General features: G+C 40.0%; 1 protein-coding gene across 1 annotated transcript in view; it reads left to right on the plus strand.

The window, feature by feature from the left end:
- The window catches only part of tyn (trynity), a 66,375-nt gene that overhangs the window by 38,547 nt on the left and 10,328 nt on the right, over positions 1-17,500 (plus strand). The window contains exons 5-9 of the mRNA XM_086547151.1: positions 10,360-10,481; positions 11,780-11,924; positions 15,526-15,638; positions 16,319-16,488; positions 16,824-16,879. Coding sequence (XP_086403277.1) covers positions 10,360-10,481; positions 11,780-11,924; positions 15,526-15,638; positions 16,319-16,488; positions 16,824-16,879 — 606 coding nt within the window. The remainder of the gene's footprint in view (positions 1-10,359; positions 10,482-11,779; positions 11,925-15,525; positions 15,639-16,318; positions 16,489-16,823; positions 16,880-17,500) is intronic.

The following is a 17,500-nucleotide window of genomic DNA, read 5'->3' on the forward strand; positions in this document are numbered from 1 at the left end:
ATACAAATATATACATATATATTAATGTATATATGTAGATATATGAATAAATATATATATACATATATATGTATATATATGTATATATATATATATATATGTATATATATGTATATATATGTATATATATATATATATATATATATATATATATATGTATATGTATATATATATATATATATATATATATATATATATATAATGTATGTATGTATATGTAGATAGATAGAGAGAGAGACACACACAGAGAGAGAGAGACAGGGAGAGAGAGAGAGAGAGAGAGAGAGGGGGAGGGGAGGAGGAGGAAGAAAAAGAATATAAGACATACCGTAAAAACAACAACGAAACAAACCCGACCGACAGACACACAAAGAAGCAAAGAAAACGAGACAAACAGACACCCGGTATAAGGGCAGCCAATAAGCAATCTCGAAGCCATAGTTCCACGATTAATGTGTTTACCGCTGGCGTGACTGGCAAGAAAATGAGTGTTCGAGAGAGAGTAGTTGAACCGCTGGAAGAAACACCTGTTCATCTTCAACGTCATGTCGACTCGTTTTTATTTTTTATTCATTATTTTTTTTTCAAGTCCTAATTGTTGAGGAAGGATGACAGCGAAGGAAGGATGGAAGAGAGAAGAGGATAGGATAAATGGAGTGGATATTGGAGGTTATAGATTTTCGAAGGAGAAGGGACAAGTAAAACGAACAGGGAAAGAAAAAAGAAAGTAAGATATATATAAAAGGGAAGAACGAAAGCCGAATAACAAGGGAGACGGAAAATGAAATAATATCTATATATCAAGAAGGAAGAACACCGATGCAATGGGATAAAAAAGATAAGAAAAACGAAAGAAGTAAGCGATGTCCTTGCCAAGGTAAAGAGCGTGGGAAACAGAGTAACAGCTGACGATCTCCACGGAGTAAATTGTTTCAAAACTCACAAAAAAGAGAGAAAAAAAGGAAAGAAGAGATAGAGACAAAGTCTACACGGCGGAATCACTGTTGTGTTTAGAGTACATTTGATAGTTAAAAAAATAAATATAACTTATAGATTTTGTGTTGACTGCTCGAAACTTTTTTTGACATTCAATTAGGGTTTTATTTAATCTATCCTGTCAGAGAAAATCATGACGGACTTTTTTTTAAGATGCACAAAGGAAATAGAAGAGAAATTAGACGATGAACTCATTACAACCCTACCTTTACTGAGATCTTCATCGAATTCCAAGTCACTTTTATTCCTTTTAAAGCTTTGACACACACACACACACACGCACAAACACACACAAACACACACATATACACACACACAAACACACACACACACACAAACACACACACATAAACACACACACACACACACACACAAACACACACACACATACACACAAACCCCCCCCCCCCACCCACACAAACACATACACACACAAACAAACACACGCACACACCGACACCCCAAGCCACGTTCCTCAGAAGTAAAAAACTAAATCAAGAGAGATTCCCACACGAGTTAATGATGACTTAGACAAGCCTTCTGTCAGTCTTTTCCTTCCCTCTTCCCTTTTCTTTCTAAGCATCTCATTTCCTCTCCTTCTCTGCATTTCGCTCATTCTTCGCACCTGTTCCTTTTTCCCGTCCTCGCTTCGTTGACTTCATTCCTGTATTCACATTCATTTCAATTGATTTGCATTTTTGTGTCTCTCCTTTTCCGGATTTTTTTTTCTGTCCATTTGATTATTTTTTTCCGCTCTGTCATTCACCTTCTTGAGAAATCTACATGGTCAGTTCCGTTTTTATTTTTCTAATGCCTTTTTTTCTTCTCTTTCTCATTTTTTTTTTCTTTAAGGATTTTCAATTCAATTTAATTTTGGTTCTGCGACTAACCATGAAGCGCAGCGCCGTGGGAATTCCCTGCGATGCGATGGTAGTAGTTATACAATGATGATTAGATGGTCATGTTAAGTATTATTACTATGGTATTTTTCAAGGGTTATTTATTGCATTATTATCATTAATGCCTTCGTCATTATCTTAGTTAATGATATTAATCATCTTTTTTGACAATAATTATGACATTATTATCATGGACGTTAATTAATCATACAGCAATTATATAATTAAGTAAATAAGAACATAAAGCCATCATCCCCGAAGAAAAAGAGAAGCAGAGCGATTACACAGCTTCAAGTGCTTCCCGAGAGAACCGCAGAGGTCAGAGGTCACCGTTGCCTGCGGGCTTTTGGCTTCCCGAAGGAACAACCGATCGCCATCAGCATCAGTTTCTGCATCACGCAAAACTTCTTGCATATCCTACTGTATCCTACTTTGTGTTCCCATCTCTTTATTTCCGTCTATTTCCTTTTTTTTCTGTTTATGTGCGTTATTTTTGTACTCTACTTTTATCTTATACTCATTCTTATGTAGTTACGTAACCACCGAGCTTTGTCGTAGATTCTATGGCATTTCTATTTGTCTTCTGTGGTCAATTTATCACTACCACCCACCCTCCCCCGTACCCTTAATTCCATTCCCCTACAATTAATTATTACACAATTAATCCTCCAATACCCTCCCTTGCCCCCGCCCCCCCCCTCCCATACCCTCAATTTCATCCTCCAGCAATCAATCCTCAATCCCCCCCCCTACCCAAGGACCCCACCACCCCAACTCCCACACCCTCGCGTTTCGAAGAGAAAAAAAGAATCCTCTACTGGTCGAAGGATTTCCTAGAGTTAGCGAAGGCCGGGACACGTTCTGTTGATTTAGCTTGTGATTTCCCAGTTGTGGTCTTGATACAAAAATGGGGCGAGGGAGGAAGGGAGAAAGGAAGAGGGAAAGGAGGAGAGAGAGGGAGGGGGGGGGCAGAGAAGGAGAGGGAAATAGAAAGGGAGAAAGAAGGATAGGGAGAGAGGGAGGGAGAGAGAAGGAGGAGGAAAGAGAAAGGGAAAAGGGAGAGGGGAGAGGGGGAGAGAAAGGGGACTGGGACGAGTAAAAGAGTATGCGAAAGAGGGAGAGGGAAGGAGAAAGTGATGAGAGAGAAAGAGAGAGAGAGAGAGAGAGAGAGAAAGAGAGAGAGAGGGCGAGAAAGAGAGAGAGAGAGAGAGAAAGAGAGAGAGAGAGAGATTACTTCGATCTCGATCATCAGACGAGAAGAAATTTCAGAGCGATGACCAACCAGCCTTCATCCCACGAATATCCGACGAACAACATCGAAAACCCCACGAAACCCAAACACCGATTCTAAGACAAGGAGGTTCCAGGGGCTATGTTCTTTGCATGACTGACCTGGGCCCGGGTCATGACCTTTGGGGCTAGGGATGTGAACTAATGATCACGTGACGCAGCACAGACTCCGTGATCGTTACCGAATGATTCTTTTTTTTTTATGGGTTTGCCAATGCCAATTTTCTCTGCCGAACTCTTTCATGGTGGCGAAAACCTGGGAAAGTCATTACGGTACTTCACGCACTTTTCTTGGTTTGGGTTCGCGTTGGCAGACTCTCGCCCTTTGTCTTTGTCTGGTCCGTTACGCATCCACTATCTAATTCGGTTTCCATTTTGATTTTCTCTGATTTCTTTTTTTTTTCTCTCTCAAAATTACTCATGATATTTGGGATATTGCAGGTGGTGACCAAGTGTAACACATAATAACAGGTCACACACACACACAAACACACACACACACACATACAAACAAACACACGCACACAAACACACATCACACACACAAACAAACACACGCACACAAACAAACAAACACACATACACACAAACAAAGAGCAAACTCATAATGACTACATCTATAGTAACAACCCCTATAAAACCCTACAAACACACGCACACAAACACACATCACACACACAAACAAACACACGCACACAAACAAACAAACACACATACACACAAACAAAGAGCAAACTCATAATGACTACATCTATAGCAACAACCCCTATAAAAAGGAATTCCTCTATCACCAAAAGCCCGCAAATAAACGGTTCTGAAAATCCACATCAGAAACACCACACGTGACTACATAACGATTCCAAACACATAAAATATTTTGTTTATTTTTTTACAACTTGGTAACACTGCCAGTATCGCCGAGGGCCGCGCGCCGTGAGAACTCCGGCGCAAAGCTAATGAGTCCGACTTGGCAATGATGTAGAATGAACGACTACCTCGGGGCATGACGACTGCCTGAGGGGATGCACAGCGCCCATGGCGAAAATGCCTGACTCCCTCGCGCCTATGGGAATAGACTTGGCATCACTAAGGGTGTTGGAAGTGGAGTTCAGAATTTAGGAGGATGATAATGGGGATTTTGAAGAGTTGATTGGGTGTGTGTTGGGATGGAGCAAGATAAGTTGATGAATTTAGTATGAAGATTGTTGTTCGTATTGGTTATTACTTTTCATTATTAGTTATGAATGTTGTTGTTGTTATTGTTATCATTCGTGTTATCATTATCATTGTTATTACTATCATTATGTTTATTATCATCATCATTTCACAGTCATTATTGTTGGTGTTTATCATTATCATTATAATAATCAACATTACAATTTTTGTTGATGTCTTCATTATCATTGTTGCTGCTATTATCATTATTACTATAATAATAATTATCATTATTGTTGTAATTATTATTATCATTATCATCATTATCATATTACTGTCACCATCATCATCCTTATCATTACGAGAGAGAGGGAGGAATGGTAGCATGAAAACGACCGAAAAAACACGTGATGAGTGGAACAAAATATAAGAAATGCTTTCCTCCTACTCAGTACTACTCCTTTTTCTAGCCTCCGTACTCACCACATCCGCTCCGTTAACTTTGATTTGCATGTATATAGTCTTCAAAATGCGTTCGCTTTCCCGTCTCCCTGCCGGCGCCACAAGCACGTTCTGGTCCGTGACTCATGGCTTCGTCTTCCTGCCATCACTATAAGGCGAGATCTCTGGCGCGTGACCGGATGTTACACACTTCCGTTCCGATAGTTTTCATATCCTCCTGCCAATAATTAACACTGATATTTGCGATCACTGCATAATGACATCCGTTTTTTTGTATAGTGGAGAGGGTGAAACAAAACGGGAAATTTCGAACGACGCCCTTCCTATATGGCGCGTTTTTTACTGTTGTTGCGAAGTCATGTGGATAATTTTTATATTACTTTCGCTCTGCAGATGTGTGTGAAAGTTTTTTCGCTATTAGCATAACAAAAATGTTCTGCTTTAGGCCTTTACATGATTACAGATTCTATTGTAAATAGACAGGATATGACGGTTATTAGCACTTCAACCCTCAATTTACTATGCCTATTTAGACATGCAACGGCGAAGCTACGAACGAAAGGGGACTATAAATGAACGTCTGAAAATATTATATGTCATGATAATAAACTTAGCAGTTGACTCATCATAACATAATAATAAAACCATTTTTTTTTTCTTTCTTTCTTTCTTTTTTTTTAGTGTTTCCTCTTACAGTTCCCGTGAGTCTATACTATAAACACTCCCGTTCCGTAAATCTCGGTCCCAGTCTACCCCCCTTCCCCCTCCCCTCGCACGCCACTTCTGCCACCCTCCCACAGACTTTGAGAAGTCTTCGAGTTTTTAAGTCCCCCAGCGTCCCCAATACTATCACCTTACCCCCGGCTACAAAACCCCACAGCGAAACATTCCTCATAATCTCTGCCACCTTTCCCCTACCTAGGTGAACTCCCCACCTCCTCTCCCCTCTATTCCCCCTCCTTACACCACTACATATATGAACATCCCCGCCCCCTCTCCCAACCTCCTTGCCCCCTCCCCCCTTCAAGCTACAAGAACACGTCTCTCCCTATCCACCCCCCCTCCCTCCATCAACTACAAGAACACGTCTCTCCCTATCCACCCCCCCTCCCTCCATCAACTACAAGAACACGCCTCCCTCCCTATCCCCCCATCCCCCCCCCATCGGCTACAAGAACACGCCTCCTTCCCTATCCCTCCCTATCCACACCCTCCCTCCCCCCATCAGCTACAAGAACACGCCTCGCTCCCTATTCCTCCTTATCTCACGCTCGGTCTGTTCCATCGCCGACGACCCGTGCCGTAGAACAACACGGTAACGCGCCGGAACACACGGGCGGGCGCGGGCGGCGTTCCATCCTCTGCGCGTCCGAAGTCGTTTGTCAAAGTCGGAATGAGTGATCCGCTTGAGGTGTTGAGTAGGACTGTACTTTTTGGTTGTTTGTTTATCGATATATTATTTTTCTTCGTTGTTTTCATTTTTATCATCATTTACATCATTCTCTCCATTATCATGTTTTTTTATCTTCATCTATTAATGTTATTTATTATATATTTACATATGTATACTTCTACATATGCATGCATATACGTGCTTGTACGTATGTGTGCGTCTGTGTGTGTGTTCTGTCTGCTTGAGTGCAAGTTATCGAAAGTCCAACCATATGGTGATGTCAGCGACTTCTTCAACTGGTTTCATCTGCTTTCTATGTGCAGATATCATTAGAATCATATTCAAGATATAAATAAAGTAAAATTGCAATATTGGCTATGAATTCATGTTTGTCACGTTGCAAGTTTGCAATCCTCGTGTAATGATACTGTTTTATTTTGTCTCCTCTTCGTTTTTATTTTCGACAAGTCTATGGTGTGAAAATCATATAAGAAGTAGTTTTCATTTTTTTTTTCATTTTCTCTCTTTTTTTTTTTTTTTTTTTTTTTGTACGGCTTTTGGCGAATAATAGCATCAAGATTTTTTTCGCGCCTTATTTCTGGACATCTATCATATCACACGTCGCTCATTTTTTTGTATACCGTATTCTTCTCTCTATAATTTTCTCCTCACTTTTTACTTCGTTTTCCACATTCTCTCGTTGTTTCCCATTCTCATCCATGTTTCTTTCTCCTTCTTTAGTCTTCTTACATACAGTGTATGCATAATCTCACTCGCTTTTATGAGAGTACTTCTAGTAACTAACAGTATATATACGTTTCATCTTCTCATTCGTTATTTTATAGACTATTAATCTCGTTTTCTGATACCTGAAAATGTCATGCAGTTCCCCGACGCAAATTCCTTCTCCCAATACCACTCCAGGTACCACACCAACCTACCATTAAAATAACATCCCAGTTCCTCTTCCCCGCGACCACTCCAAGCTACCAATACCAAGTCTATCTACCATTAAAATAACCATTCTGTGCCTCTCCTCCCCTACCACTTCAAGCTACCAATACCAAGTCTATCTACCATTAAAATAACCCTTCTGTACCTCTCCTCCCCTACCACTCAAGGCTGACACTACCACTTACACCCACCGTTCAAATAACCTCTACTGTACCTCTCCCCCGCTACCACTCCAGGCAACCTACCAGTCTCCCATCTAACTACCATTGACTAACCTCTCAGCTCCTCTTCCCGGCTACCATTTCCACCTCTTGATTTGCCTCCTCTCCTCTTCCATCACTCTAGCCTGCCAATACCATGTTCGCCTACCATTGAATAAGCTCACAGTTGCACCTCCTTTCCACAGCTATTACCCGGCAACCACGCCTTCAACACTACCTCCCCGTCGGGCTCAAACCATGCATCTTCGGCCATCATCATTATGGTGATCGTTTAACCCTCCATCACCATTACATCATGCACTTCCTGTGATCTTTCCCACTATCATCAAACTCGTATCCGCGTCGTCATCATCGTTGCTTATGTAGCCTTGACATTGGGTTGTTATTCGACTGCGGGTCTGGGGGAGAGGTGAGATGTGCGGTTTGGGTGAGACTTTGAACTTGTTTCTTTTAAGATAGGAAGTGAGAGAGAGAAGGAGAGGGAGGGGGAGGGAGAGGGAGGGAGAGGGAGAGGGAGAGGGAGAGGGAGAGGGAGAGGGAGAGGGAGGGAGGGGGAGAGGGAGAGAGGGAGAGGGAGAGGGAGAGGGAGAGGGAGAGGGAGAGAGAGAGAGAGAGAGAGAGAATGTATGTGTAAATGTATATAAGTATATATATTATATATACATAAATACATACATATATATATATATATATATATATATATATATATATATATATATATATATATACACCCATACGTGTATACATATATATATATATATATATATATATATATATATATATATATACACCCATACGTGTATACATATATATATATTTAATATTAAATTATACTTACAAGAGAGAGAGAGGAAGAGTTGATCGGAATGCTCTTGTTTCCCTGTTTGCGTTCGTGCACTGGCAGTAAGCGGGCTTCACTTTGCCGGTTGCATTCGTGACTCTGAATGCACTTCCATGTTAAGTCAAGACGTGCGAATGTATTTAGATAATAGACAGCTGGCGCTGGGGTATCATCAAGCCCGGGGGATCTTAGAGAACAGCAAGGATTTAAAGCAAATGTTTGTAGTATGAACAAAATAATTGTGGCCTATGTCAATTGTGCTCGTTTGGTAAAGGGTGAAAACAAGGAAAAAAGACATGATACAAATATATATATATATTTATATATATATATATACATATATATATACATATACATATATATCATAAAAATAAAAGCAAAGGAAACCTGAGGTAGTTTAAGAATCCGTTAAACCGTCAGAAGTTGCATTTCAAATTTAAATTCAAAATTAGCGTTAGGGAAGCACCAGCCCCGAGCGATGCCCCCGCGGAGTCTCCCCCTGCCTGCCGGCATCCGTGACTCATCTCCCGCAGAAGGAAGATGCTTTAGAGGCAAGAGCGGCATCTCTCGGTTCCCCGTTTGGCGGTTTGCGAGACATGCAAGAAAGCTCTTTAAAAAAAATGTTGTGGGTGATGTTTCGCTGTTCTGCTCTTTAGTAACCGAAAGTGACGTTGGAGAACAGTGGGTAATTTTCTTTAAAAAATAAGAAAAAGAAAAAGAAAAACTTGTGATAACAGAAACGTGTGCGGGTTATAACGTTAAACGCCATTACTTATAAGCATATGATACTGAACAGATGCCGGTGCGGAAAGGCAGTTGTACTAACTTTTATGCCTTTAGTGCCACGAGTTAAAAGTAGATTGGCATCGTGAGCTTGAGATTACAATAATAAATGTCCGACGTGAGTAATAAAGTCTCTGATGCTATAAAGCATTTGGTGAGACAGATTGTAGAGTTTGTCTGTCACGCCTTTAGAGACCATAACGTTGTGGTCCGTAATGTTTATAGCATAACAGATCTTTGCACAGTATAAAGCTCAACTTATGGCAACGACCTTTCTTCTTTGTCAACAATAACGATTCGAATCGAGACGGCTAAGAGAATATAGAAGGAAAAAATAACAAAATAAGTCATTCCCAGAAACTAAAAATCCCTTTTAAAAGGACCAAACCTGAGTAACAATAACAGAAAAGCGCAGCGCAACTATTCTTTCCTCCAACACATTAAACATTTCCCTCAAAGAGATACAGCAGCTCAAGCAAGGGTTCGAGTCAAGGACATGTGGGTTTAACTTCGGCCTCCCTTTGTTGCGTGTCACCTTGAGAACTCGTGAGGTACGTGGTGCAAACATGGGCATTGTTATCCTCATTTGCTTGCGGTGTCTCGAAGCAAGAATATGTTTCAAAAGAACGAGAGAAAGAGAGAAGAAAGAGATGTGTGTTCGCGGCGTTTTGAATCTTTCTGTTCGATGAATGCGAGGTGTAACTTTTTCTTTTCTTTCGTGGGGAAAGTTGATTGAGGTCGAAGGAACGTAAGAAAGGAGAGAAAAGATAACACACGATAAAGAAAGGAGGTAGGAAAATAAAGAAAGGAAGAGAAAAGAAAGAAAACACAAAAGGAATGAATAAAGAGGAAAGAAAGGATTAAGAAAAAAAAAGAGTTTATACGTACGTGCTCTTAATCGGTGTTCCTGTTTGACCGTCCATTTTCATTTTTTTTCATCTTATTATCAATACGTCCAAGATAAAAGAAAGGGGGTTTGCGTTTTAATAGTAGCACTGTCACAGTTAGTAAATATTTCTTCGAATCACTTAATGTCTATTCGTAAATGTAGTTACATATTTATTTGTTGAATAACATAAAGCGAAGTTGTGCATGTGGATAAATTCAGGCTTTACATACCCATGGATATCATGATTGCTATTAATCATCGATATTGCTATAATAATTGTTACTATTATCAAAACCATCGTTTGTCGTATTATCAATAGTAATCATTGCCACTGTTTCCGGTATTGGCATCAACATCTTCATCGCCATTTTGAACCACACCGGAACCATTAGCTTTAGAGAAGATGATTTTTGCACGGAAACCACACCATCGCGGATTCTGCTGTGACTAACCGCTTGCATTTTCCCCCGTTGCAGACAAGGTGTGCAACCGACCATGGACCTTCGAGAGGGTACCCAACAAAATGATCAAAGGCCTCGACAATGCGGAGATCTTCACCTCTTCGAAGGAAGGTTGTTTGGCGTCTTGCTTGAACGAAGTAAGTTTAGAAGAAGGTTTTGAACTTGCATTAAAAGTCTGGTTGTGGTTATTTGGTTGAATGTGTGTAGGATTTCGTTTCTTTTTTCAATATGCTGCAACTGTTGGTATACGTATGCTCTTTGCATTGTTCATTGTATCAGGTATGAGTCTCTTCATCATATCTAGAACTCGTGTACTCACCACATCTAGCAGACATTCACTCATCTCATCATAGGGTGTCAATATTCATCGCATCTAACATACATACGCGTTCATCAAACCGACAACAGGTCTAATTCATCACACTTCTATTTCTTGAACATTGATTGCAAGTTCCGTGGCTATAAATCATCATCTTCGCCCCCAATATTATTTGTCACTTGCGGCGACTTTTTTGCCCTATTAATTTGATCATCATGTATCGCCTCTCTTGGAGTGTCGGAACTGTTTGATTTATTGGCCAAATTGCGGCCAGATGATTGGTTTCATTTGCCTTGCTGGGGCAGAAAGATGTATTATAAATTATAGAAAATTATAAATTTATATTTATAAATCATAAAGATTTAAAGATTTGTATTTATGAATTATAAAGATTTAAAAATTTATATTTATAAATTATAAAGATTTAAACATTTATATTTATAAATTATAAAGATTTAAACATTTATATTTATAAATTTATAAATTATAAATATTATAAATTCATATAAGCTTTACATAATAATCGACTAAATATAAACTGCACCTGTTGTTTGCCTGTAACTGCCAGATGATGATAACGATGATAATGATAGATTTGCCAGTAGGAGTGGCTGGTCCGGGTTATGCAATTAATGGCTGCCGGCTAATTCTCAGCTCCTCTTTGTAATGCTACCCGAGGCTTGTTTACGTGTCGTTATTATTGTATTTTATTGCCTTTATTCACTTTGATGTAGGTTTCTTACTTTTATTCTTTGCAATACAACATTCCACGCGCAAATGTTCCTGTATAAAAGGCCGGACAATTTCAAACCCTCTTTTGCTGTGAACACTCTAAACACTTTTTTTTTGTTTTATCTTGTGATCCACTGCGTTCCATTTATTCATTTATTCACTTAATCTCCAGTGGCATAACGCCATAGACTTACCAACCAGTTATCCAGGCCTTTGTTATAAAATATTCATTACTTAACCACTCCTAATCCTATTTAATCCTTTTATTTTCCAATTCTACTCCAACTCCCCTTTTTTCTCCTTCTCTCCCTTAAACCTATTTACTGCATATCCTTTCACAATCGTTTTTGAACCCCATTAAAACCCATTTCCTCCCCCTTGCAGGCGAGGTTCACCTGTCGAAGCGCCGAATACAACTACGTGACGCTCCAGTGTTCCCTGAGCGAGTTCGACCGGCGTTCCGTTGACGATGCGGTCGAGATGGTTGACGTTCAGGGGGTCGACTACTTCGAGAACCTGTGCGTCCAAGGTGAGGTCTTGCGCAAGGAGATGCGATTTTGTTATATTGTTTTTGTTTTCGGTATTGCTGGACTTTTTTTTTTTTTTTTTTTTTTTGTATTTCTCTTATTTTTGTTTTTCATTACGGGTGATTTCAATGGTCTTCGCTAGCGGCTTCGGGAATCTGAGCGTTTAAGGCGAGCCTCACGCGAGAGAATTGCTCTTTGGCTTTATATATATATATTTTTTATCTTGTTTTCTTTGTGTGTGTGTGCGGTTTCAATGACCTGCACGCGTTTGAGAATCAACACCGTGACAGTAGGGCGGTAACATGTTCAAAAAAGAAGGAAAAAGAGCAAGAAAAAGAAGAGCAACGTAGCTCGTCACATTACAAAGTACAGCCAGCGTCGTGTTCGCGGTCAAGTGCTTCGCTTCGGTACTGGTGACAGGGTGATTGGTCTTGCAAGAGCACTTTGAGGGTTTTTTGCACTTTAACGACTGCAGGGGGGGTAGGGGGGGCAAGGGGGGAGGAGAGGGGGGGAGGGGTCGAAGTATCCTTTTGCCGGACATTGCTGTCCTGTCACTGTCTTATTATTTTACATTCCGGGGAGAAATTCATGGTCAGGATTTTATTTATGGGTTTGTGTTAGCTTAGAGTCTGCGGTATCGAGTGCAAATGTACACATACTCACGCTAACACTCATACTCACACACACACACACACAATCACATACATACTTACGCACACGCACACACACACACGCATACACACACACACACACACTCACACTCACACTCACACTCACACTTACACTCGCACTCACACTCGCACTCACACTTACACTCACATTCACACTCACACGCACATATACACGCACACACACACACACACACACACACACACACACACACACACACACACACACACACACACACACACACACACACACACACACACACACGTTTATCCCAAGAAAGATTGATAATAAATCAGAAACAAGACGACGAAAATTGGACTGAAATAACCGACAGAAATACACCCCCCCCCATCCCCTCCCTTTGCCCTCTCCCTCGCCTTCTCCTCCTCATCCAACCTACCCCCCTCCCATCCTCCCATCATACTACCTCATTTCAAATACCCCCCCTCCTCTCCTCCATCTTACCTACCTCCTACCCCCTTCTTCATCTCACTCCCACTTCTCCTTCATCTCACCTACCCCCCCCCCTCTCTCCTTCATCTCACCCCCACTTCTCCTTCATCTCACTTACCTCCCCTCCCCCTCCCCCTTCCCCTCAGTCAGAAGCGAAAGGAAGACATCCATTCGGTGCATTGAGGAAGATTTACCAACATTATGTTCCGCTCTGGTAAACCTCTTCAGGCCTGCAACATCTTTTATTCTTGGAAAATGTTGAGCGGTTTTTTTCTAAGCGTTGCATCCTCATTGTTTTGCCATAAAAATAATGTTCTGAAAATACTCGTATTATGTTGTTGTTGTTTTTTTCGCTGGTAAAAATGATGTTAACGAAAAACAAGAACGATAAGAATGATACTAACAACAAAAATTGGAATAAAAAAAAATAGCAATTACAGTTTCAGTGATAATGATAATAGTAATGATAATAGTTTTGCTATCATCTTTATTATAAGCAGTCACATCAGTGATGATGATCATACAAAAACCAACAGTACCGGTTATAATAAAACATAATTGCACCTGCAATAGCGTGCGTGGCTACCGAACCCAAGTAGGTCCCGCGGTCATTGTGTCTCCTCGTCAACCTTTCGCTCAAGTGCACCTCAATTGCTCGCTGAGCCAAACTGTCCATCTTTCTCCCAAAGGCGGCCGCTGTCATCAGTTCAGGCAGTGTCTAGGCATCGGTCGTTGTGCCTGAGTCATTGATTTGTATTCTCTCCGTTCTGCTCCGTCGGTCTTCTCGCTTGTGGGTACGAATGCATACGTACTGAATACATTACGTGCATACTTGTAAACTCACGCACGCGCGCGCACACGCACACACACACACACACACACACACACACACACACACACACACACACACACACACACACGCGCGCGCACACGCACACGCACACGCACACGCACACGCACACGCACACGCACACACACACACACACACACACACACACACACACACACACACACACACACACCTATATCTACGTAAATATATAATGCTCTGTATATATAGGTGTGTGTGTGTGTACGTGTAAATAAGTAAAACAAATCGGCTAACAGAAGACAGACAAGCACCCAGACAAATAATTAAAGTCAAACAGAAAATCTCATAATGTTAAACAAATACAAATACTTCGAGATCACCTCCAGGGAACACAGAATCACCGAGATTCGTCAATTAAGACAGCGGTACATGCGTTCCACCTACCCTGCCTTCATCACTCGGTTCCCTGAGTTTTATTTAGCATGACTCCGCCCTCTGAATGATGTCATTGTCATTTAGGTGAAGAGAACGGCCTGGTTTACCTCTGTCGTGCTCTCTTTCTTGCAACGGGATTGTTGCCGTGAGGAAAACGGGGAGAAGGAGAGAGGGTGAGGGAAGGAGGGAGAGAGGGTGAGGGAATGAGAGGAGAGGAAGAAGGACGGAGGAGAAAGGAGGAGACGAGATAGAGAGAGGAGAGACAGACAAAAAAGAAAGAATGAAATAAAAAAAAAAACAGTACAGACAACCAAACAGACAGATAGACAGAGAAGGAGGCAGCAAAAAAGAAAGAAAAAAATAACAGTATCAGAAGAAAAGAAAAAGGAATTTGTTCAGAAAACTAGTTCGTATGCGCCAGCGAGACGTCTAACCGCAATTAGGTCAAGGGTTTGATCTGGTCGGAGATGGTTCTTAGTTGATTCTAGATTTACACACGTATCCCCTCTTAAAAAAAAAAAATAAAGAGGAAAATTAAATGGGATGCGATTATAATAAAATGACACGCAGAACAGGAGAATACTCTTGTTTTATTTATTTATTTTTATATTTATTTTTATTTATTTTTTTTTATTATATACATTATCACTTTATATCAAGTTGTCAATAATTTTCAGAGGCAATGAAAACTCAACAATAGATTTGCATCCCCCCCCCCAAAAAAAAAAAAAAAGAACATGTACATAAGAATTTAAAAGAACAAAAAATAGACAAAATAGATAGATGGACAAAACCGTTGTTCTGACACATTACTTTAATGATTTAATGAATCCTTTTTCTGTATCACATGACTATCTTTTTGCAGTGAACTTCCTGACCTACGAACTACTATATATGTGATGCTGCCTCTGTAAAAAACTGAGGTTAATCTAATTGGTACTTTATAGAGGCAAGGATTTTATAACCGGAAATTAGGGCTTATTATACTCGCTCTAATAACCGTTAATTGTGAATTTAAAGAGCAAACACACGCTCAGACACACACGCGCGCGCACACACATACACACACACACACACACACAGATACACATAAACACACACACACACACACACACACACACACACACACACACACACACACACACACACACACACACACACACACACACACACACACACACACACGAACACTTTACTTACGAAAAGGTGAATAATTTCCTTTTTTTTCCCTTTAGCATCGAGCGCTTGCCGAGGAGACCGGGAGTATGAGCAGCCTCAGTTGGGAGTCCCGATCAACTTTGTGTCTCATTATGTTGATATGCATTACTATGTTGACAAGGAGCTCATGGTAAGCTAGTTGTATATTTGATTTTTCTCTCATCAATTGTATTTTTTTTATCTATCTGCCTGTCTTCAGTATCTGTTTATTTTTTTGACTATCAGTTAATCAATATGTCTACCAATTTTTTATTTTTATCTATCTGTCTATACCTCTCTCTCTCTCTCTCTCTCTCTCTCTCTCTCTCTCTCTCTCTCTCTCTCTCTCTCTCTCTCTCTATGTGTAGTTTTTAACGCTTAAGTTTTATTTCCAAGCTTTAGTGTTCTAGCATATCTGTATAGCGTAAGTCAGTTAGGCTTCAGTAAAAATAATCTCATCCGGGAACAGTAATTAGAAAAAAGAAATGCCGAGTCATGTCTGCGAGAAAAATAATCTTACCCGCCAGGTTGAAAACTTTCGCTTTCAGCTTCACACCTCACAGGAAACAATATTAAATTGCTAGTCATCCATACACCGTAAAAGGAAAAATGTCTCAACTTCAAATTTGATTTTGTCGTGTCCCGTGGGAAAAAAGGAGCCACTGGTAAAAAAAAAAAAAAAAATACATACAGTTAAAAAACTCACTTCTACCTTTTCATATCCTTTTCTCGATTTCCTCGGTCTGGGCATCAGCAGATTTACGAAAATCCAAAGAAGCTCCCTAAATTTTCCACGTTAAATCAATGAAACTTACCAAACTTTTTCCACAGGCTAACAGCGTGGCGGCTTGCGAGCGAGCGTGTGAGATCGAAAACGAATTTCTGTGCAGGTCATTCCTCTACAAGGGACCACCTACTGGCAATACTTACAACTGCCAGCTCTTCCATCTCGATCATTTCACTCTCCCCGACGGACCGTCAACTTTCCTCTCCACAGACAGGTATGTGTGATAAGTTGTGGGGGAAAATTGACGATCCTTAAAACGGGGATTTTTTGTTGTTAGAGGTGATAGAAAACGGGTTTGTTTCGAATAGGGGTAACTACTCGATTTAGGTATTGTAGCGAATGACACATTTTCTGTTGATAGAAAACATCTCTTTTTGGCATACGGGTCTCACTAAACTTGATTTCAGTAATACAACAGGAAATTCCATAATGAAAGAGAACGAATCAGCACAGTAACTGCCTGCCTGCTGATCAATGTAAAGAGACGATAAGTAAAATGATTCTATCTCAATCATCCTTGCATTCTCATCCTCTCTCTTTCTCCCAAAGGCCCCTACTTGACAATGGAGAGCGAACTGGCGTTTACTACGAAAATGTCTGCAAGAGTGAGTAGTAACATCTTCATTCCTTTATTTACTTTTATGTATTTATTGCATTCCTGCACGAGTTAACGACTCGAGCGAGAATATTAACTCACCGCTTGATATAAGCTTATTGAGTTTGTAGTGTGATTTGGCATGTTGAAGTGATTAATATTGCATGAGATTATATGGCATATTATTGCTGTTTAATTTAGAAAAGAGCTTAGCTTGAAATCACGCATTATTTTGTTACAACATGGAAAGTATCACCGCACTGCTTTTGTAGGATAGTGTAGTTCGTTGTGCTTTTTAAATCAATATTGTAAGTAGAGTGTTTAACAATTTAACTAATTAAAGGCATAATGAGTTTGTAGCTGTATATAGTAACTGTAGTTTTGTTTTATCTTTAAATATTTTCTCTATTCATAACATGAAATATAGGAAGACGCAATACAACATATATATATATATATATATATATATATATATATATATATATATATATATATATACATATATATACTACCTAAACACCACTTTTCCATGATAGTGCATAGCTATGAGAATATGAATAATGCCTTCATTTGATGTATATCGGTAAGAAATAAGAACAAAACATACTCTAAGTCAAAAATCAAGGTTCAA

The sequence above is a fragment of the Penaeus japonicus genome, unplaced genomic scaffold (genome assembly GCF_977035675.1).
Source record: "Penaeus japonicus unplaced genomic scaffold, GWHDUDI00000001_assembly GWHDUDI00000019, whole genome shotgun sequence".
Taxonomy (NCBI): Eukaryota; Metazoa; Arthropoda; class Malacostraca; order Decapoda; family Penaeidae; genus Penaeus; species Penaeus japonicus.